Source organism: Myxine glutinosa, chromosome 1, assembly GCF_964187855.1.
Source record: "Myxine glutinosa chromosome 1, kmMyxGlut1.1, whole genome shotgun sequence".
Classification (NCBI taxonomy): Eukaryota; Metazoa; Chordata; class Myxini; order Myxiniformes; family Myxinidae; genus Myxine; species Myxine glutinosa.
The window spans coordinates 59117366-59141342 of NC_136261.1; the positions used below are offsets into that span (position 1 = coordinate 59117366).

Below are 23977 nucleotides of genomic sequence, written 5' to 3' on the forward strand. Positions count from 1 at the left end.
TTTAGAACCCGATGGATTACACGGGATTAATACTTTTTTACATTTAGCCCACACGAGGGCTGATATAGCAAATGAAAGTAATTGTTGGATATGCACACAAATGCCGCATTCTAGTGAGAACGGAGTACCATTGGAGGCAGTTCCTTTTGGTTGGGATGAATTATGTAGTCGCTTCCCACACAGGTTGGTAGCAACAATACGACCTGATTTACCAATGTCGATGATGCTAGGGGATGCTAGTTGGGAAAAAGGGGGATATCAATGTGAGGAATTTGAAGACAGTTATAGGCCTAAATATGACAATGAAGTTATGCCCCCTTACGTAACTATTCAACAACAAATAAAAGGGCTCCTATGTTTCATCCGACATCGAACCACAGAGAATAATAAGTTGATGGGAAACTCCACCTGCCACCATTATAGTTACGAGTTGGGCTATATGAGATTGCTTGTCCCAGTAAAGGACACTAGCTTAAAGATGATATCTTTGTATTGGGAAGGAACTTGGATGTCAGATACGACATGGACCTATAATAATACATATTTTATATGTGGACACAAGGCGTATGCGTATCTCCCACTGACATGGTCAGGATCATGTTTTCTTGGGTTTGTGCTTCCACACATGCGCCTGTTAACAAAGTCACCAACGCATATCCTGCATTCTAGGCAGAAAAGAACTATTAGCATGGGGGAATGGATTGGAATGGTAATATTTCCATTTTATGGAACCTGGAAGGCAGGGCGAGAACTCAGGCACATGGCATTGGCTATGGAGAAGTTGGCAAATAAAACAGCAAGTGGATTGGAAAAACTTACAAGAGAGCTGGCAGCAACAAGAACGATGGCATTACAAAATCGTATGGCATTAGATATGCTGTTAGCAGAAAAAGGAGGTACATGTGCAGTCATTGGTACAGATTGCTGTACGTACATACCTGATGAGTCAGAAGAAATTTATAACATAGCCGATACAATCAGACAAGAGGGAGCAAGATACCACGATTATCTAAAAGGGGGTGCCTTTGCATGGTTGGGAAACACATTTGGAGGGGTGGTAGCTAAGATACTCCAATATTTGTTTGTTGGTTTAGTAGTTATATTGGCAATTGTTTTAGTGGTGGCTTGCTTGAAAGCCTTAGTGACGGTGTGTTTGAATAAGGTAACCAACAACACGATGATAACGCATGAAGTGACAAATGAGGAAAGAAATGTGGAACCAGAAAAGGAAGACTTTTATGGTGACATAAATACTGAGATTAAAAGATTAAATCAAGTGATGTTGCAAATGAATACAGTAGAATTAAGATAATGGCATAACAACAATGTTATGAGTTGTGTCAATTACAATATCAGTGAACTCATATCACCACGAGTGACACACTGTTTAAAAAAAAAAAAAAAAAAAAAAAAAAAAAAAGAGGGAAAAGAAAAAGTGGAGAGGAATTATGGTAATAATACATTATGTTTAATTTGTTGGTTTGGGAAAATTGTTGTTGGGAATTAGGTATTCCCGTTTGTGATTGTAATCATATACAATTTATTTTCTTAGAGTAGTGCTAAAATACCTGCATGAGTTAATTTTTGAACTATATTAACCTGAAAGCAATTGTGGATGCTATTCTTAGTTTAGTAATAAAATACATACCTGATTGAATATTATTTGTGTGACGCATATAAATGAATATAACTTTTGTGTTAAGGAAAAACAACAAATTGTTGAATGTGAAACTGTCGGAAGATATACATGATTATGCTGATTTCATGGTAAGATGTACCCTATCTGATTCAGTGTGTGCGGAAAGCAGATTCAGATGTGACTGAGCATAAGGATAAGATGAGATCACATTTTGGAGGGATTGCTAACGGAATTGGGAAGAAGTTCGAGAAAGAAAATTTGTGGCTAAAAAATGAAGTTAATCATGGCATACACCCTCTTTCTCAAAGAATGATGAAGACATTCTCCCGTGAAACTTGGAGATGAATGCTTACCTTCACCAAGGAAATTTATGTGACCATTTGCCTGGATCACACTGCAACATATGAAAGAAAGGCGATCACTTACTCTTGTTCGAAGGCTTCGAACATTCACCACATCAGAAGTTGCAGGACAACGACATTTTACCTGCAACCTCTGTGAAATGCGGGGACATATGTTATTACTTCACCAACGTCCGGGGAACCAGCATGGAGCTGCAAAAAACGGCTGTGCCCTTGTCACAACAGCTGTGCACGATTCTGCTGGTTGCTCCTGGTAAGGACCATGAATGACCTGAACACCATGGTCCCAACATCATTGTGGATGCATCCGGCATCCCTGTTCCACATCTTGCTGGCCAATCAACATCACACCAATACTTGCTGCCCACTCACAATGAGGGAGGAGGCAAGTCGACTACAACTGGGTGAAGGCCTTGTTCAGGAATTACTATGGTTTACAGCAAAAAGTGGCAAGAATGCTACAAGGAGAGCAGGGTCAGTCTATGACTCCGCAATGTTACCACAACAGCTAAATCCTACACGAAGTAGTGCAGGAGCTATGAAGACATTAGGAGAAAATGTTTCATACCAGGATTCAAACACAAGTGATCAGCCCTTCCTTTCAAACAAAGTCAACATTTGTGTGGAGGCAAACGTTTTTGCCAGATGGTGCAGATGCTTTACAAAACTTGAAAATGAAGTGAAATTGTTGTATCTTGGTGATGGTGAAGTGTTGTTTTGAAAATATATTTGTGATGCAAATGCAATAGATTGAACGATATGGAAGGAGTCAATGACCAACGAAATGTTTTGTGATTCTTGCAGGATGACGGTGTATGCCCAAGGGAATTTGATTACCAAAGTGATTGATTATTTACTTATACTTGTAATGATGTTTACTTGTAGTGATTGATTGTTTACTTATATTGATGTTTAGATTAATGGTTAATATAAACAAAAACAAAAAGATGAGGGAATTGTGGAAGTGTAACTCAGTGTAACTTATTAATTGGCACTGGTAACTTATTAATTAACACTGGTAACGAAGCAGATACATTTTACCTGCAAACTCTGTGAAAGACGAGTTCGTAAATGAGTGTCAGGAATGTGCCCGAACATGATAATCTCTTGTCCACCTGGTCACAGCCCCTGGCTGGAGCACCCCCCTATCGTTTGGTAAACGGAACTCACAGCAGGAGGGGAGCGAGCTGATGCCAGGACTTGGTGCATGCATGACCTCGGGGCATTAGCGGAGAAAGGATTAACGTTCAGCGGACAGGGGATTAAGTCCAGTTTGTCCATATAAACGAGAGCAAACGTTGAGTCGAGAGGACTTGTCACCAGGAGCTCTGACCGACGGAACGGACGAGCACTCCTCATCATCAGACCCTCTGCCCGACGGGAGTGGCGGAGGAACATCGGCCGAACGAGAAGGACCATGCGAAAAGAGTTAACCTGGTCCATTGAATTAAGCGGTATTATTTGGTAATTGGAATGAAGTGAATAACCAGTTAATAAACCAGACCTTTTGTAAAACCTGTGTCCGGTCATTGGAGTCTTGAGTCTCCCGAATACTTCCCCTACAGTCACACACCCAACCTGTCCACCAAATTTCGTCTGAATCCGTCCATAACTTTTGGAGATTTCCTGCTCACAGACAGACAGGGGTGAAAAAAAACACAACATCCGTCCGCCTTCGGTGGGGAGGTAAGAAAAAAAGAAAGATCCTAAATATTGTAAAGTAAATACTGCAATCATTTGTGTATAGTATAACTCCGCAATTGTATATAATACGCAGGGCACCTTTCAGAAAAAATCCTTTCAGATCCAGGAAAATTCCAGCAAAAATGAATTCCAGCTAAGGACTGCGGAAATTTACTCCTAGTTAACTCAATAGGAGTGTAGTGTCCATCTATGGAGAGAGACATTTTTGGTGGTGTTTAATTCAGGATAATGGATGACATCTAACTTGTATGAAACACAATATGATGAACAAGATGGCATGTTGAATGTACCGAGCAACTTTTACTGAGTGGCATCTATCAAATTAGCACAGTAAATGCTCATTAGTAACTCTTAAGTCTTTAGCGAGTCATTAACTTACAGTTATTCTCAAGCAGCCAATCGTTGCATTTCATTCAGATCAGGCATTTCATTCATGCAATGCATTTCATGAGATCAGGGCCGTCTCTCTGGACATTTCTCGAGCTTTTGATACAGTCTGGCATCCTGCCTTGCTCTCCAAACTCTCTGCCGATGGAATCAAAGGCCATCTCCACTCTTGGATTACTGACTTCCTCCACTCTCATAGCCAATGTATGGTTCTCAATGGAACGTCTTTCTTCTCCTCTCTCTCTGTCAAGGCTGGAGTTAACAAGGTAGTGTTCTAGGTTTCATCCTATTCCTAATCTTCATCAATGATCTATCTGACTCTCTGGAAAATCCTGTTTATCTCTTTGCTGATGACTCCACTCTCTGCCATGACATCCCTCATCCGACAGACAGGCAGCAGCCTCTTCCCTCTCCTCAGACCTCAACAAAATCACAAATTGGTCAAACACCTGGAACATGTCTTTCAATCCTGATATATCCCACACACTCACTTTCTATCTCCGAAAGGAGCATTTCATAAGCCCTCCCATCCACTTTCTCAACAACTGTCTCGAAGAGGTTCAGTCACTCAAACTCTTGGGTCTCACTTTCAGCTATGATCTCTCTTGGACAAGCCACATTTTAAAGTTGGTCTGCAAAGCCAGACACCAACTGGGAATCCTCCGTCGGGCTAAGTCCTTACTTGACACAACTGAGCTTTTATCCATCCCTCTGGACATATCTCGAGCTTCTGACATGACATCTTTCCTCTTCTCCAAGGGCTTGATCTCAGATTTTGGGTGAGTAAAGAAGGTTGGTCTTGTATGAACAAGCGTTACGCCTAGGTCCCCCGTCGGGGAAGTGATGTGAGTTGACAGAGTGGAAGACGCAGAAAACATGCTATGACATGATATTTCGCTCACAAGGTTCAGACATACATGGAGGCGGCAATCTTGGATTTTGACGTGGCGACCCAATTTTCAATAGCGTTCTTCCTTATGCCTAGATACACCCACACACAAGATTAGAAGTTGGTAATTCGCTTATTTTTCAAGATATTTTGCTCACAAGGTTCAGACATATATATGGTGGCGGCCATCTTGGATTTTGACATGGCGACCCAATTTTCAATAGCGTTCTTCCTTGTGCCGAGATACACCCACACACCAGATTAGAAGTTAGTACTTCGCTTATTTTTCAAGATATTCAGCTCATAAGGTTCAGAAATACATGGCGGCGGCCATCTTGGATTTTGACGTGGCGACCCAATTTTCAATAGCGTTCTTCCTTATGCATAGATACACCCACACACCAGATTAGAAGTTAGTACTTCGCTTATTTTTCAAGATATTCAGCTCACAAGGTTCAGAAATACATGGCGGCGGCCATCTTGGATTTTGACGTGGCGACCCAATTTTCAATAGCGTTCTTCCTTATGCATAGATACACCCACACACCAGATTAGAAGTTGGCACTTCGCTTATTTTTCAAGATATTCCGCTCACAAGGTTCAGACATACATGGCATCAGACATACATGGCGGCGGCCATCTTTGATTTTGACGTGGCGACCCAATTTTCAATAGCGTTTTTCCTTGTGCCGAGATACACCCACACACCAGATTAGAAGTTAGTACTTCGCTTATTTTTCAAGATATTCAGCTCATAAGGTTCAGAAATACATGGCGGCGGCCATCTTGGATTTTGACGTGGCGACCCAATTTTCAATAGCGTTCTTCCTTATGCATAGATACACCCACACACCAGATTAGAAGTTAGTACTTCGCTTATTTTTCAAGATATTCAGCTCACAAGGTTCCGAAATACATGGCGGCGGCCATCTTGGATTTTGACGTGGCGACCCAATTTTCAATAGCCTTCTTCCTTATGCCTAGATACACCCACACACCAGATTAGAAGTTGGCACTTCGCTTATTTTTCAAGATATTCCGCTCACAAGGTTCAGACATACATGGCATCAGACATACATGGTGGCGGCCATATTGTATTTTGACGTGGGTTGCACCCACACACCAAATTCGAATGCAGTCCTTCGCTTACGCATGCACGCACGCCCGCACGCATGCACGCACGGACGGACGGACGGACGGACACACGGACAGAGGGGAAAACCATAGTCCCCCTTTCGCTCTGCGGTGCGACGGGGGACAAAAATTTGGAAAAATAGAGCTTTCACTTTAGTTCTCATGGACAATATGCATCCAAAAGTTTGATCAGATATTTCAGGGAAAAGAGTGTGGCTTATACTCGAGTGATTCCAGAAGATTTAATGTCCTATAACATCCATATAATACTTTCATGACATCATGGGGCAAACAAATGAATGAACAATCATTGACTTTGATGTATACAGGAAGCTATTTGTAGTTCTGCATTGTCCCCGAGTCCCAACCATCAACTGACAACGGCGGCGGATGCAAATTGCTTGAAGATGGACGACCGGTGCAAAATTTCCTAATAAAATTATGCTGTGCTTCTCGCCAGAAAGTTGCAAATGATGGCACTTGGTGCTGAAGGTCATGAATGCAAGCATTGCCACCAAAATACAGACAATAGAGTCCCACAGATTTAATGCCACTTAACTTGAGAGACAATACTTCAAATGTTATTATTGGCTCTAGGAATGGAATAAATGTCCAAGGATCCTCTCATCTGACTATTAATTTGCAATTGGTCACTGGCTTTGACATCAACACAAATTTATATAACGGAACCTAGGCATCAAAAAGCTACATACTGTATATTGAACAAACAGTTCAAAATAGAGCACCTCACTGCCATTAGAGCATTTAAAATGCATCAGATGTGGCAAAAAATGTGAACTGTTGCACCCAGCTTGCCGGCTCGATGACGGAGGATGCCATTTGCATTTTTGCCTCTCCATCCCTACCCTGTCTAGAATCCCGTGTGGACACGGTCTTGTATAAACCCCGAACATTTCATCATCCTTTCTGACAACTCTTCCATTTATTGAAAAAAGAAAGTCGTGTTGACGTTTTTAACAATGCAGGCAAGTAACCTTAGGTATACATTTACTACTGGTAGTTCCACATCAGATCTATGAGTTGAAAAGTGCTAACTAATAAGCACCTCATATATAAGGCCATGTTCTGAGTTAGTGCAACAGTCTAAAAACTGATTATCTCTCAAAATCTTACGAAATAAATCATTAGAAAGTTTATAATGGATGCACTACACTGGTCAATGCACAAATCCCACTTCATCAAACTTACCAGCATTGGCAGTTCAAGTACCAGCGAGAGCATTCCATCTCCACTAGCTGCCACCTTGAACCCTTCCGCCAGACGCACCCTACACAGTAAAAAAACACGGTAATGTGAAGATTTCCAGTTTTACTGAATTGCTGCAAGGAAATACAAGGAAACTTGGATACAAGAGGATATTTGGCTCATCATGCCTGTACTTTATGTACACTCCATTATTTGGATCTATCAATATATTTATCATCTATATACAAGAAAATCCTGAGCATTTACTGACTATACATTAGCAGCCTTTGGCAGAATATTGGATCTGTTGCAAGCTCTTGGGACAGGCTGCTGGATGGGGGAGTTTGTGGTTTTTTGAGGGTTCTTTCTTCCTATAATTGGTTGTGTTCCAAATTCTGCAATGTCTGCTAGAGGGCACCTTTGGAGTCGGTGTTCCCACAGCATTGCTGCCAGAGAGCTAGAGGACCGAACCCGGGTGTAGTGCCCTGGGGGGCTACCTCATCATCTGGCGCATCATCCCGGGTCCCCATTCTCTGCCAGTTCGTGACTGGAGCCACAGGAAGCACAGGACTCCAGGAGGGTTTTCCTATGTTGGTGTCATCTGGGACGCTCCTAGTTTGTCTGCAAAGTTCCTAGAAGCACCTCTTATTTTACCGTGGGCCAAACATTTGCAGCACCTCCATCCTGAAAAAAATTGCCAATCTTCTTTCTTTGCTTTGTCACCAGGGGGTCCCTCTTAGTTTTTGGGTTCAATTCTTCCCTTGTGGTGTTAGTACAAAAATTCCACTACACCTATCATTGCCTAAGTGGTGTTGAGAAGGTTATGCATTCGGCAAAGGGAGAGAAATTCTCTAATATTTATCGTGACTAAAGTTCAAAGGGAAGCTTGTGCATAGACTGCAAAAAGAACAATGGCATTACAACACAATGCACAAAACTCATGCATGATTTTGTACAAACAAAACTCAAACAATTTTCTCAAAGGTGGCTCTGGGAATAAGATGTAAATGAGAGTGATCGAGGTGGTGGAAAGGTAACAAAAACACAAACCCAATACCTACCCTGAAGCAAACAGTGGATAAAGATAATATTAATGAAAATAGGTAATCCACAGAATGGTTATAATAGTTGCTAAAAATAAAAGAGCTGGTACAAGATAAGCAATCAGGTGCAATTCCCTTGCTCACTCAGTGAGAGTAGACAATGTACGAGCTGCCGCTCCACTTAATGTTGTCCAGCCAGCCTGGCCTATTGCCCAGATGCAACGCCTGGGGAAAAGGTACCGAGCAAGTGTACTGACAGGTGAGGAAAGGGAGCGAGCTGTGCCTGAACACCCAAGGGAGGAATCAAGCGAGTAGAGTGGGTGCTGCTGCATACCAGATGGAATACGCTCATAGCTGCACTCAGACACAAGGCAATAAAGACACAGACGTTGAGACTCAGCAATAACAACAAAATCAAAGGTCATGCAAGTGTCTGTAGGCCAAACGGAATAAATATTTGTGCTTAGCTGCGAAACAAACTTCGAATAATAAGCTGGACAAAATTGATGGAGTTAATATTTTCATAATATTCCAAACTTTTTCAAAACAATATTTCAAAATTTCAAGACATGAGGTATCATCTATATGAGGTATCATCTATATCATCCATCTATATGAGGTATCAAAACTCACTTCAGATACAGTCACGTGAACAAGTAAGTACACCCCATGTAAAGCTTTGACTTTTTCAACATATTTCAACATGCAGCTATTAGATCTTCATTTCAACAATATTGATAGATAAAGGTTGTAGTGAAATCGTATCCGTACTGAACCCGGGTGGGGATGCTCGCTGCTCGCTGTCATTGTTGTCACCGCTAGGGGCGTGACTATAAGACCCGTTGCTGTGTCAGGGCTCCGAGACTTCTCCCTTGTGACATGTTACATCGGTAGCCTCGTTAATGGTACGCCTTTATAGAATATCTAGCTTGCTTGCATTGACTGATATGAATGGCTTTATGAGATGTCGCATCGTATGCTTATTGTGTATTTCTACTTACAGGAATGATGTGATGATCTAAATGCAATTAAACCAAACCGTTGGACTAAAGTTGTGTGGACCTGAATGGTTTTCCACAACACTTAATTGCATTTAAGATCTGCTGACATGGCTGGCAACAAGACGTTGACGGTGTCCATTTTCAGCGCCGACCCACAAGCCACGGACGGAGGCTTGCAACTCAAGCACTGGCTCCGACAACTGGAGCATCTCTTTGATGAGCCTGAGACCGCTCCGACGCCTGCCGCGAAGCTGGCGATATTACACTCAAAAATCGACTACCGGGTCTACCACGCGGTCGCTCAATGCACGACGTATGATCTTACCATCGCGGAGCTCAAGCGGCTTTACATAAAACAAAAAAGCCCTGTGTACGCGCGTTATTTGCTGCAAACGCGACGGCAGCAGCCCAACGAGCCTATGGATCATTACGCCCAGGAGCTCCGGCAGCTCATGCTGGACAGCGTCAAGGAGCCACGGACTCCCGAGCAGGCTAAGGATGATCGACTTTTAGATGCCTTCATAGCAGGGGTCTCCTCCCAGGAACTACGTCTCAAACTCTTGGAGAAGACCGACCTGACCTTCGCTACGGCGGTTGAGCAAGCGACGGTGTATACCGAAGCGCGGATGCAATCGAACGCCTATGATCGCACGCGCCTTTTGGCGGGCACCTCACTACACGCCCGGCCGGAGAGTACCACTGACAAGGACGTGGATCCGCCTGCTGAACTCCGGGATGCTCCGGAGGATGACCCTACCCTGACAGCTGCCGTTACGACCAGCAGACCCAAGGCCTTGCGCGGGGCCGCATGTTTTTTTTGTGGAGGGCCTCGTCATGCCCGAGTCGTGTGTCCGGCACGTGACGCTATTTGCCATTTGTGCTCGCTAAAGGGACATTACGCGAAAGTGTGCAAGAAAACGGCACGCGGCTCGCGGCCCTTCGACTCGCGCAGCCGCGGCCGCGCGGGCGCAGCAACCTTGAACGGGCTCGTAGCAGAACCCACGAGCCCAGCGCCTTACCCGGCTTCGAAGGGGAGGGCCGCTCTCTGCGGCCCGCTGGGCGCTCAGACGACCTTGATTGGCGCCACCGGACAGCCACCACCGTCTCATTCTCCATCGGGGACAAAGGCCGCGTCCTTGGCCAAACCACGGGCCACACTTCACCAAGCCCCTCGTACTCCTCGAGTCGCCCACGAGCTAACGGCGGCCCCCGCCCCGTCAAAAGAGTTAAGGCAACTTTCGAATACTACGGAAGCCTTTTGTCAAAGCGACCAAAAATGTAAAAAGGCAATTTCGAATACTACGGAAGCCTCTTGTCAAAGCGACCAAAAATGTAAAAAGGCGATTTCGGATACTACGGAAGCCTTTATCTGCCAGGAGTGTCAAAAGGCAATGTCAAATACTACGGAGGCCTTTTCTCGTCGGATTTTGAATCGCGAAACACCGGAATGCTGGGGAAAGCCCTCTGATGACGATAATGGGATCCCCATGGCCAACACAGCCTCCGGCCACGCTCGCAAAACTGCTGCTGGTGTAGGATCCACCCGCGAGGCTGGACCGACCCATTCGGGGGGCTCAGTCCCGCTCCCAGTTGCCTCGTCTGGCCTGGCTCAAGCCCTTATTCCCCTTATGGTTGAGGGCCATTGTGTTCAGGCCTTGGTGGATACCGGATCTACGGATAGTTTTATCGACCAACGACTTGTGCTCAGGCATGGATGGCGGATCGGGCCGTCTACGAGACGGATCTTCATGGCTTCCCAGGGACTGCGGCTCAGCACGAAAGGGGAATGCCGATTGAAACTCGTGCTAAAGGGACGGGTTTTCCCTGATGTACACCTTATGGTTTTACCCGCATTATGTGCTGATATTCTGCTAGGACACGATTTTCTTAAGCTGCATGGACGTCTGGTAATGGAGTTCGGTGGGCCTGACACTCTTGTTGTGGGGCCGGACGACGCGCTAACGGTGTGCGCCCTAGCGCAAATGGACGTCCGGCCGCTTTCGCTGTTCCCCAATCTAACCTCCGACTGTACCCCCGTCGCGGTAAAATCGCGACGCTACTCTCGCGCGGACATGCAATTCATTGCGGACGAAACGGCTCAGCTCTTGAAGGACGGCATCATAGAACCTAGCAGGTCGCCGTGGCGCGCTCAGGTCTTAGTGGTGCGCAGCGAGGCCCATCGCAAACGCATGGTAATCGACTATTCCCAAACGATTAACCGCTTTACTCAGCTGGATGCCTACCCCCTTCCGGGGATGGACGCGCTAGTGCAACAGGTATCCCAGTATTCGGTCTATAGTACTCTCGATCTCCGTAGTGCGTACCACCAGATCCCTATCTCTAGGGCGGATCGTATCTATACCGCTTTCGAGTCGGGGCAGCGGTTGTACCAATTTACACGATTGCCTTTTGGGGTGACGAACGGGGTCGCTTGTTTCCAGAGGGCCATGGATGACCTCGTTGCGCGGGAGCACTTAACCGATGTTTTCGTCTACCTCGATAACCTTACGGTTTGTGGATATGACCAAGGGCACCATGACGCTAATCTGAAGCGCTTCCTTGAGGTCGCGCAACGGTATCACTTAACTATGAACGAGGATAAGTGCCGATACTCCCTACGCACCATAGATCTTCTGGGGTACACCGTGACCCATGGCTCTGTCTCTCCGGATAAGGAACGTCTGCGACCTTTGCTCGACATGGCCCCTCCCTGCGATCGGGCGTCCCTGAAACGCGCCCTTGGGCTGTTCGCCCATTACTCCAAATGGGTGCAAAATTTCTCCGCGAAACTTCGCCCCCTTGTGGCCTGCGACACTTTTCCCCTGAGTTCGGCCGCATTGACGGCCTTTGAAGGTCTTAAGACCGACATCGCCCGAGCCGCCGTAGCGACCATCGACGAGAGCGGCTCGTTCGTCCTCGAAAGTGACGCCTCGGATCAGGCCATCGCGGCGACCCTCTCCCAAGGGGGACGTCCCGTGGCTTTCTTTTCACGGACTCTTACCTCCGCTGAGCGGAGGCACTCGTCCGTTGAAAAGGAAGCGTATGCGATCGTCGAGTCTATTCGGCGATGGCGCCCGTACCTACTCGGGCGGAGCTTCCAAATCATCACGGACCAGCAAAGCGTTGCGTTCATGTACGACACCTTACACGCCCAGCGCATTAAGAACGAGAAAATCACTCGCTGGCGTATCGAACTCGCCGACTTCTGTTACACCATCAAATATCGCCCAGGGAAGGATAACCAGGCCGCCGATGCCTTATCACGCCCGACTACATGTGCTGGTATCACCTCGTTGGAGGGCCTACGGGTGCTGCATGCTACTGCGGGCCATCCCGGCGTAACGCGTTTCGCTCATTTCGTGCGGAGTGGGAATCTCCCTTACTCGATTGACGATATCCGCCGTATCTGTCGCGACTGCGCTATCTGCGCGGAAATCAAACCGCGTTTCTATAACCCCCCTATGGGGACTCTGGTGAAGGCTACACGCCCGTGGGAACGCTTGGCGATGGATTTCAAGGGCCCTTTGCCGGTGTCGAGCGGCTCTCGCTATCTGCTCACTATCGTTGATGAGTACTCACGATTCCCCTTTGCTTATATGTGCGCGGACATGACTGCTGCCACGGTGATGCGATGCTTACAGAACTTGTTCTCAATGTTCGGTTACCCGGCCTATGTCCATACCGACCGGGGTGCAGTCTTCTTGTCTCAGGAGGTGCGCGGCTATCTGCTCCAAAACAGCATTGCGTCTAGTTACACCACGCCGTACAGACCCCAGGCTAATGGGCAGATCGAACGCTTCAACGGGATTATCTGGAGGGCCGTCATGCTCCATCTCCGGACCCACGGCCGGGGCCTCGATAAATGGGCTTGGTCGCTACCTGCGGCGTTGAACTCAATCCGGGCACTCCTGAGTACGGCAACTAACCAAACTCCCCACGAGCGACTTTTCCACCACCCCAGGAGCTCGGGGTGTATACGGTCTTTGCCCAGTTGGCTCGCTGGGCCCGGGCCGGCCTACCTTAAACGGGCGGTTCGCGCGAGCAAGTACGACCCCCTTGTGGACAAAGTGCAGATTCTCCAGGCTAATCCTGAGCATGCTCGTGTGATGACGTCTGATGGTCGTGAGACTACTGTCTCCGTTCGTCATCTTGCCCCTTGCGGGGTCGACGACCTTAGTAGGGAATCGGACGAACCGGTCGAACCCATCTATGAGACTATGGCCTCTCCCGACGCTCCCATCGCCGACAGTCCACCGACCCTCCCCCCGTCGAGACTGCCCGGGTCCGACGACTTGGCGTTACCCCCTTCATCACCCGACCCTGTTGACGCCTCTGACACCGGGGATACAGGGTTGCGAGATGCCGTACCCGGGGAATTTCGAACGCGTGCTGGCAGAGAAATTCGCCGCCCGGCCCGATACGGTTGGGCCGACTGATACTCCGCGCCCTATTCATGCTGACGCTCACTCGCTTTTAGCCACGCGGCCGTATAATTCTGACGGGGGGGGGTGAATGTAGTGAAATCGTATCCGTACTGAACCCGGGTGGGGATGCTCGCTGCTCGCTGTCATTGTTGTCACCGCTAGGGGCGTGACTATAAGACCCGTTGCTGTGTCAGGGCTCCGAGACTTCTCCCTTGTGACATGTTACATCGGTAGCCTCGTTAATGGTACGCCTTTATAGAATATCTAGCTTGCTTGCATTGACTGATATGAATGGCTTTATGAGATGTCGCATCGTATGCTTATTGTGTATTTCTACTTACAGGAATGATGTGATGATCTAAATGCAATTAAACCAAACCGTTGGACTAAAGTTGTGTGGACCTGAATGGTTTTCCACAACAAAGGTGATATAATAGAACAAATATCATGAAACATTTACATTTTGTAGTCCATTGTTTCATTTAAATGAACATAAATGCAAATTTCACATATGGAAAAAGTAAGCACACCCCTACATTTATCACTACTTCGAATACCTAAAATTAGAATCAGGTGCACCAGCTCAGGTGCAAATGATTAGAACATCGTTAGAGAGGATCTTGGAGGAACCTGTCTTATTTAAACCTCAGACATTTAGTTTGGTTTGCTCTTTGTTGTTGAAGTGTGCAGCGTCACCATGCCTAGATCAAAAGAGCTCTCTGATGCCTTCAGAAAGAAGGTTATAGATGCCTACGAGTCTGGGAAGGGATTTATAAATATCTCCAAACAATTTGAAATCAATCATTCGACTGTCCGGAAGATCATCTACAAGTGGAGAAGATTCCAAACAACTGCCAACTTGTTCAGGCCAGGCTGCCCCAGCAAGTTCAGCCCGAGAGCAGACCGCAAGATGCTGAAAGAAGTCTCTAAGAACCCCAGAATGTCATCACGGGACCTACAGGTAGCTCTTGCCACTATTGATGTCAAAGTGCACGAGTCTCCCATTAGAAAGAGGCTGCACAAATTTGATCTACATGGGAGGTGTGCCAGGAGGAAACCTTTGCTGTCCAGAAAGAACATCAGGGCAAGACTAAAGTTTGCCAATGAACACCTAGGCAAAGACCAGCACTTCTGGAACAATGTGCTCTGGACAGATGAGTCAAAAGTGGAGCTATTCGGCCACAGTACCAGAAGACATGTTTGGCGAAAACCAAAGACAGCATTTGACCACAAGAACCTGATACCAACTGTAAAGCATGGTGGTGGAAATATTATGGTTTGGGGCAGCTTTGCTGCATCAGGGCCTGGGCAGCTCACCATCATATAATCCACGATGAATTCTTCATTATACCAGAGGGTGCTTGAGGATAATGTGAGGCCATCTGTCGGAAAGTTGAAGCTCAACCGAAGGTGGACCTTGCAACATGACAATGACCCTAAACATACCAGTAAATCCACCAAGGAATGGCTGAAAAGAAAGAAATGGAGGGGTCTGGAATTGCCAAGTCAAAGCCCCGATCTAAATCCCATCAAGATGTTGTGGGGGGATTTGAAACGAGCTGTGCATGCAAGATACCCCTCAAACATCGCACAGCTGAAAGAATTCTGCATGGAGGAGTGGGCAAAAATTTCTCCCAGTCGATGTCAGAGACTGGTAGACAGTTATAAGAAACGCCTACTTGAGGTTGTTTCTGCCAAAGGGGGCAATACCACCTATTAGAGCCAAGGGTGTACTTACTTTTTCCACATGCGAAATTTGCATTTATGTTTATTGAAATTATCAATGGACTACAAAATGTAAATGTTTATGATATTTGTTATGTTATATCACCTTTATCTATCAATATTGTTGAAATGAAGATCAAGTAGCTGTATGTTGAAATATGTTGAAAAAGTCAAAACTTTACATGGGGTGTACTTACTTTTTCACGTGACTGTATATAAATATATATATATATATATATATATATATATATATATATATATATATATATCATGAAGCTGCTGGACTTCCTATGTAGGGATGGCACGGACACTACATAGGATTAATACATCACAAATCCTCAAATAAATCTGCCAAGCTACAAATTTATAAACATTTAAAGTACCTACCAGTCATATGCATAGTATTTCACATCCAATAACACTCATCAAACTTTTCGACAGCATCGATAAGCTACAAAACAAGACCCAAAATAGCCCGTTTGTAATTCTTCTTTTTCTCCTTTTCAGACAGCCTAACTCAAAGTTGGTTTAAGCTCGGGACTTGATTTAAATAACTCCACTGCATTTTATAGTGGGAAAGTCCATTACTATTCAAAATTTTCACAACTTGAAAGGATTCCACGAAAGGTAAGCAAAACTGTATAACTACGCATAGGAACAGAAAGGGAAACGATAAGTGAGCGGGCCAAAGCTTGTCAATCAGCCTGGTATGGCCACGGCTACGGCAACACAATTACAGGAGGGCCAATCACACCTAAACGTGTGTGGTTAACTGTGTTAAAATGTTGTCCAGGCCAACAGTAATGACAACAGAAAACCACCTCTAAAGACAAGTGTGGTTAATGGTGGAATATCACAAACAGTCCGCCAACCATTGTTGCCAGACGTATGATAAGTATCTATACGCATACTGTATATAAAACCAAAAAACATGGTGAAGCCTCCATTGACCCATGTGAGTATGTCTATTAATTACATACAGTACTTCTATCAACTTCTTAATTCCATAGTATTGAACTGTGAGTACATCTATTAATTTCATAATTACGTATTACTGCACCGTGGCTACGAACCTTTTATACCTTTCAGCCCATTAAACCTTAATACCTTTATGGTGTGGGTCATACTGAGAGTGCAGTGTGCTTTGACACATGGATGTACAGCATTTCTAAATTTCAGTTTTCAATCACATATTATGCACCGCACCAGAGACATACAAATCATCTCTCTTCCTAAAGTCTAATAACCTTCATAATACCTCCTGGCTTTTTATCAAGTGTTCTAATAAACCAATAGCCATAATAGAGCCAGCCAGTTTACTGGCTAACAAGTGTTAAAATTCTACATGGTATGTCTAAAAAAAAAAAAAAAAAAAAAACACACCCGTATCTGAAGGAAGCAGTTCACTTTGACATTTTAATATGAAATAGGCAAAGCCAAGAAACAAACAAAACCCTTTAGAACCCTTGCGAATTACCATTTGGAACCCTTTAGAATTACACATTAGAACACTTTAGAATTACCATTTAGAACCCCTTAAAATTACACTTCAGAACACTTTAGAATTACCATTTAGAACCCTTTAGAATTACCATTTAGAACCCTTTAGAATTACACGTTAGAACCCTTTAGAATTACCATTTAGAACCCCTTAGAATTACACTTTAGAACTACCATTTAGAACCCTTTAGAATTACCATTGTACCCTTTAGAATTACCATTTGGAACCCCTTAGAATTACACTTTAGAATTACCATTGTACCCTTTAGAATTACCATTTGGAACCCTTTAGAATTACCATTTGGAACCCTTTAGAATTACCATTTGGAACTCTTTAGAATTACCATTTAGAACCCTTTCGAATTACACTTTAGAATCACCATTTAGAACCCTTTAGAATTGCACTTTAGAACCCTTTAGAATCACCATTTAGAACCTTTTAGAATTACACTTTAGAACCCTTTAGAATCACCATTTGGAACCCTTTAGAATTACACTTTAGAATCACCATTTAGAACCCTTTAGAATTGCACTTTAGAACCCTTTAGAATCACCATTTAGAACCTTTTAGAATTACACTTTAGAATCACCATTTAGAACCCTTTAGAATTGCACTTTAGAACCCTTTAGAATCACCATTTAGAACCTTTTAGAATTACACTTTAGAACCCTTTAGAATCACCATTTAGAACCCTTTAGAATTACACTTTAGAACCCTTTAGAATTACCATTTGGAACTCTTTAGAATTACACTTTAGAATCACCATTTAGAACCCTTTAGAATTGCACTTTAGAATCACCATTTAGAACCCTTTAGAATTGCACTTTAGAACCCTTTAGAATCACCATTTAGAACCTTTTAGAATTACACTTTAGAATCACCATTTAGAACCCTTTAGAATTGCACTTTAGAACCCTTTAGAATCACCATTTAGAACCTTTTAGAATTACACTTTAGAATCACCATTTAGAACCCTTTAGAATTGCACTTTAGAACCCTTTAGAATCACCATTTAGAACCTTTTAGAATTACACTTTAGAACCCTTTAGAATCACCATTTAGAACCCTTTAGAATTACACTTTAGAACCCTTCAGAATCACCATTTAGAACCCTTTAGAATTACACTTTAGAATCACCATTTAGAACCCTTTAGAATTGCACTTTAGAACCCTTTAGAATCACCATTTAGAACCTTTTAGAATTACACTTTAGAACCCTTTAGAATCACCATTTAGAACCCTTTAGAATTACACTTTAGAACCCTTTAGAATTACCATTTGGAACTCTTTAGAATTACCATTTAGAACCCTTTCGAATTACACTTTAGAACACTTTACCATTACCTTTTGGAACCCTTTAGAATTACACTTTAGAACCCTTCAGAATCACCATTTAGAACCCTTTAGAATTACACTTTAGAATCACCATTTAGAACCCTTTAGAATTGCACTTTAGAACCCTTCAGAATCACCATTTAGAACCCTTTAGAATTACACTTTAGAATCACCATTTAGAACCCTTTAGAATTGCACTTTAGAACCCTTTAGAATCACCATTTAGAACCTTTTAGAATTACACTTTAGAACCCTTTAGAATCACCATTTAGAACCCTTTAGAATTACACTTTAGAACCCTTCAGAATCACCATTTAGAACCCTTCAGAATTACACTTTAGAATCACCATTTAGAACCTTTTAGAATTGCACTTTAGAACCCTTTAGAATCACCATTTAGAACCCTTCAGAATTACACTTTAGAATCACCATTTAGAACCTTTTAGAATTACACTTTAGAACCCTTTAGAATCACCATTTAGAACCCTTCAGAATTACACTTTAGAATCACCATTTAGAACCTTTTAGAATTACACTTTAGAACCCTTCAGAATCACCATTTAGAACCCTTCAGAATTACACTTTAGAATCACCATTTAGAACCTTTTAGAATTACACTTTAGAACCCTTTAGAATCACCATTTAGAACCCTTTAGAATTACACTTTAGAACCCTTTAGAATCACCATTTAGAACCCTTTAGAATTACACTTTAGAACCCTTTAGAATCACCATTTAGAACCCTTTAGAATTGCACTTTAGAACCCTTTAGAATCACCATTTAGAACCTTTTAGAATTACACTTTAGAACCCTTTAGAATCACCATTTAGAACCCTTTAGAATTACACTTTAGAACCCTTTAGAATCACCATTTAGAACCCTTTAGAATTACACTTTAGAACCCTTTAGAATCACCATTTAGAACCCTTTAGAATTACAATTTAGAATCATTTATAATTACCTTTTAGAACCCTTTAGAATTACAATTTAGAATCATTTATAATTACCTTTTAGAACCCTTTAGAATCACCATTTAGAACCCTTTAGAATTACAATTTAGAATCATTTATAATTACCTTTTATAACCCTTTAGAATCACCATTTAGAACCCTTTAGAATTACACTTTAGAACCCTTCAGAATCACCATTTAGAACCCTTTAGAATTACACTTTAGAATCACCATTTAGAACCCTTTAGAATTGCACTTTAGAACCCTTTAGAATCACCATTTAGAACCTTTTAGAATTACACTTTAGAACCCTTTAGAATCACCATTTAGAACCCTTTAGAATTACACTTTAGAACCCTTTAGAATCACCATTTAGAACCCTTTAGAATTACAATTTAGAATCATTTATAATGACCTTTTAGAACCCTTTAGAATCACCATTTAGAACCCTTTAGAATTACAATTTAGAACCATTTATAATTACCTTTTAGAACCCTTTAGAATCACCATTTAGAACCCTTTAGAATTACACTTAAGAACCCTTTAGAATTACAATTTAGAACCATTTATAATGACCTTTTAGAACCCTTTAGAATTACACTTTAGAACCACTTATAATTACCTTTTAGAACCCTTTAGAATTACACTTTTGAACCCTTTAGAATCACCATTTAGAACCCTTTAGAATTACAATTTAGAACCATTTATAATTACCTTTTAGAACCCTTTAGAATTACACATTAGATACACTTATAATTACCTTTTAGAACCCTTTAGAATCACCATTTAGAACCCTTTAGAATTACACTTCAGAACCCTTTAGAATTACAATTTAGAACCATTTATAATTACCTTTTAGAACCCTTTAGAATCACCATTTAGAACCCTTTAGAATTACACTTAAGAACCCTTTAGAATCACAATTTAGAACCATTTATAATGACCTTTTAGAACCCTTTAGAATTACACTTTAGAACCACTTATAATTACCTTTTAGAACCCTTTAGAATTACACTTTTGAACCCTTTAGAATCACCATTTAGAACCATTTAGAATTACACTTTAGAACAATTTATAATTACAATTTAGAACCATTCATAATTACCTTTTAGAACCCTTTAGAATTACAGTTTTGAACCCTTTAGAATTACAGTTTTGAACCCTTTAGAATCACCATTTAGAACCCTTTAGAATTACACTTTAGAACCATTTAGAACCCTTTAGAATTACACTTTAGATACACTTATAATTAGCTTTTAGAACCCTTTAGAATTACAATTTAGAACCATTTATAATTACCTTTTAGAACCCTTTAGAATTACAATTTAGATACACTTATAATTACCTTTTAGAACCCTTTAGAATTACAATTTAGAAAGATTTATAATTACCTTTTAGAACCCTTTAGAATTACAATTTAGATACACTTATAATTACCTTTTAGAACCCTTTAGAATTACAATTTAGAACCATTTATAATTACCTTTTAGAACCCTTTAGAATTACACTTTAGATACACTTATAATTACCTTTTAGAACCCTTTAGAATTACAGTTTTGAACCCTTTAGAATCACCATTTATAACCCTTTAGAATTACAGTTTTGAACCCTTTAGAATCACCATTTAGAACCCTTTAGAATTACAATTTAGAACCATTTATAATGACCTTTTAGAACCCTTTAGAATTACACTTTAGATACACTTATAATTACCTTTTAGAACCCTTTAGAATTACAGTTTTGAACCCTTTAGAATCACCATTTAGAACCCTTTAGAATTACACTTTAGAACCATTTATAATCCTTTTAGAATTATTCTTTTAGAATTACACCTTTTAGAATTACACTTTTAGCATTTTTAGAATTACACCTTTTAGAATTACACTTTAGAGTTACCATTTAGAACCCATTCTAATTAGAATCTTGCTCCGAGCGCACATGCCATAGGGTTTGTGGTGTGCGTGCGGTTGGTATTGAGGAGGGTGAATGCACTTGTATATTAGGTGATGTTGTTTGAGAAGGGGGAAAGGGGAAAGGAGGAGTATGGCTGTGTTCCAGGCAAAATAGGATTATCAGCCCCTCCTTTTTCGATATTTAATTGTGTTAATTTTCAATACTACTTCCAGGCCAGGAAAAGTTTTTTTTCATAAAATAACAACCTTTTCAGACATTTAATTCTGTAGATAAGAACCTTCTAAAGACAAAATTAATAATTTCATACACACCGTTTTAGAAACGAGTTTTTAACATACTTTTAAGGAAATCACAAGAAGAAAGAGAAATGGAATGATGATAGCAAGAAGGATCTAAAGTAGAGTGCACAAGGTCATCACAGCTAAGGTTTAGGAGCCACACTTGGTAAAACACGATCTTGAAACCACATAATGTGAGGAAACATCAACACAATAAGTTACCAATATCTCCCAATTATATATTAAATGTAGATGCCCACTGACCTGCAGTTGTGGCCAAAAATATTGGCACCCTTGCAATTTTTTTAAATTTTAAATTTTAAATTTAAATTAAACAAGAAAAATTTTCAAATTAAAAAATATTTTGGTATCCACATATGTATTTTTTTGGTTTGCAGTGGAACAAAACAAAAAAGCTGACAAAATTATTAAATCTTAGCTCATTACACACGGAAATCATAAAATTGTCCGGACAATATTATTAGCACCTTTTAGAAGTTGTTAGAAATAATTACATTTCAAGCAGGTGATTCTCCTTCACTTTGGAATTGAATTCACAGATAGTGAGTTGCAGGTGCCTGCAATATAAAAAATCTCTCATTCAACCAGTTTGAATAGAGAAAAGGACTCATTCTGCTGTTTTGTGCCACTGTGTGCACAGCAATGAGCATGGTGAAAAGAAAGAAAACCAGAGAATTATTTGAGGAGGTCAGACACAAGATTGTAGCCAAGCATGGTAATCTCAAGGCTGCAAGTCCATCTCCAGAGACTTTGATGTTCCTGTGTCCACTGTACACAATGTTATCAGGAAGTTTAAGGCCCATGGCACGATAGCCAACCTCCCTGGAAGTGGCCGCAAGAGAAAACTTGATCAAAGACTGCAACGAAGGATTGTTCAAATGGTGGAGAAAGCACCTTGATCAACTGCCAAACAGATTCAAGCTGTCCTTCAGACACAAGGTATGACAGTTTCAACTTGCACCATCTGTCGCTAACTCAATGAAAGCGGGTTCTATGGTAGGAGACCCAGGAGGACCCCACTGATGAGAGAGAGACATAAGAAAGCCCAACTGTTTGCCAAAACACACCTGAACAAGCCAAAATCCTTCTGGAAGAATGTCCTGTGGACAGATGAGACAAAATTAGAGCTTTTTGGTAAAGCACATCATCGCTATGTTTACAGAAAACAAAATGAAGCCCTCAAAGAAAAGAACACCTTCCCTACAGTCAAACATGGAGGAGGTTCAGTGATGTTTTCGGGTTGCTGTGCTGCCTCTGGCACTGGGTGCCTTGAATGTGTGTATGGCATCATTAAATCAGGAGATTACCAAGGCATTTTGGAGCGCAATGTTCAACCCAGTGTCAGAAAGCTGGGTCTCCGTTGAAGGTCATGGGTCTTGCAGCAAGACAATGACCCCAAACACACTTCAAAAAGCACCCAGGAATGGTTCAAGACCAAACGCTGGAATGTTCTGAAGTGGCCAGCAATGAGTCCAGATCTAAATCCCATTGAACACCTGTGGGGAGATCTGAAAACAGCAGTTGGGTGAAGGTCCCTTCAAATCTGGGAGAACTGGAGCAGTTTGCACAAGAAGAGTGGGCCAAACTGCCAGCTTATCTACACTTATCTGGTGTAGGAAGCTCATTCATGGCTATAGGAAGCGCTTGACTGCAGTTATTTTGTCCAAAGACCGTCCTACCAAATATTAAGTCTGGGGTGTCAATAATGTTGTCAATGCCATTTCTTCTTATTTTCTGATTTAAAAGGATATATTAAGTTCTGAATCAAAAACAAAAGTTCTGTAATATTAAAAGTGAAATAAAAAATTGTGTAGACTAAATACTTTTGTCAATTTCAACATATATTTTAGAGAAAATTGTGAGTTATTTGAAAAAAGTGCAAAGGTGTGAATATTTTTGGCCACGACTACATAAACGCTTTGCTTAATATCCAGGAGCACTCACCAGATAAGCATCTTTTCCACTGGTTTGGTAACAAGGAGTGTGCATGGTCGGTCTGAGGGTCTTTGCAAAGTTCCTTCACTGGGTGTCCCACCACCTTTATTCGGGGAGTCTGGGACAAGGTTGGAAGTTTTGCGTCTGACCCGAGGAGTGCCTTCTTTTGGCGGAGCTCGCTGTGGGAAGTGCAGCGTGACTATTCGCTGCTCAATATCCTCTACAACCTGAGCAACAATAAAGCAGCAATGTCATGTACGCCATTTTAAATCACACTTACCAGGTTGTTGTTGCCACATGGAACATGCTTTCTATCAACATTTTCAGTGAAGAATCACACTATGGCATCATGCCTGCTCTGGCAAACTTGTAAACCAGTGAGAGCCAAAATTTACAGTTGGTCAAAAGAATGTACAGCCCTTAAAATTGGATGCAATATAGAAAATTTGTTCTAAATGGCTGTAAAAGGTATGAAAATGTACTGCGGCAATCACGTGAATGTGGACAAACCAAACTTGTTTCTGATCCA

General features: G+C 42.2%; 1 protein-coding gene across 7 annotated transcripts in view; it reads right to left on the reverse strand.

The window, feature by feature from the left end:
• Positions 1–23977, reverse strand: part of SZT2 (SZT2 subunit of KICSTOR complex) — a 283208-nt gene that overhangs the window by 171363 nt on the left and 87868 nt on the right. For all 7 annotated transcript variants that reach the window (XR_013622459.1, XM_078772210.1, XM_078772202.1 and 4 more), the window contains 3 exons: positions 23458–23675; positions 8509–8718; positions 7325–7403 (listed from right to left, as the gene is read on the reverse strand). Coding sequence is in view for 6 of the 7 variants with exons in the window: in XM_078772210.1 (XP_078628336.1) it covers positions 7325–7403; positions 8509–8718; positions 23458–23675 (507 nt within the window). In the remaining variant the exon portion in view is untranslated. The remainder of the gene's footprint in view (positions 1–7324; positions 7404–8508; positions 8719–23457; positions 23676–23977) is intronic.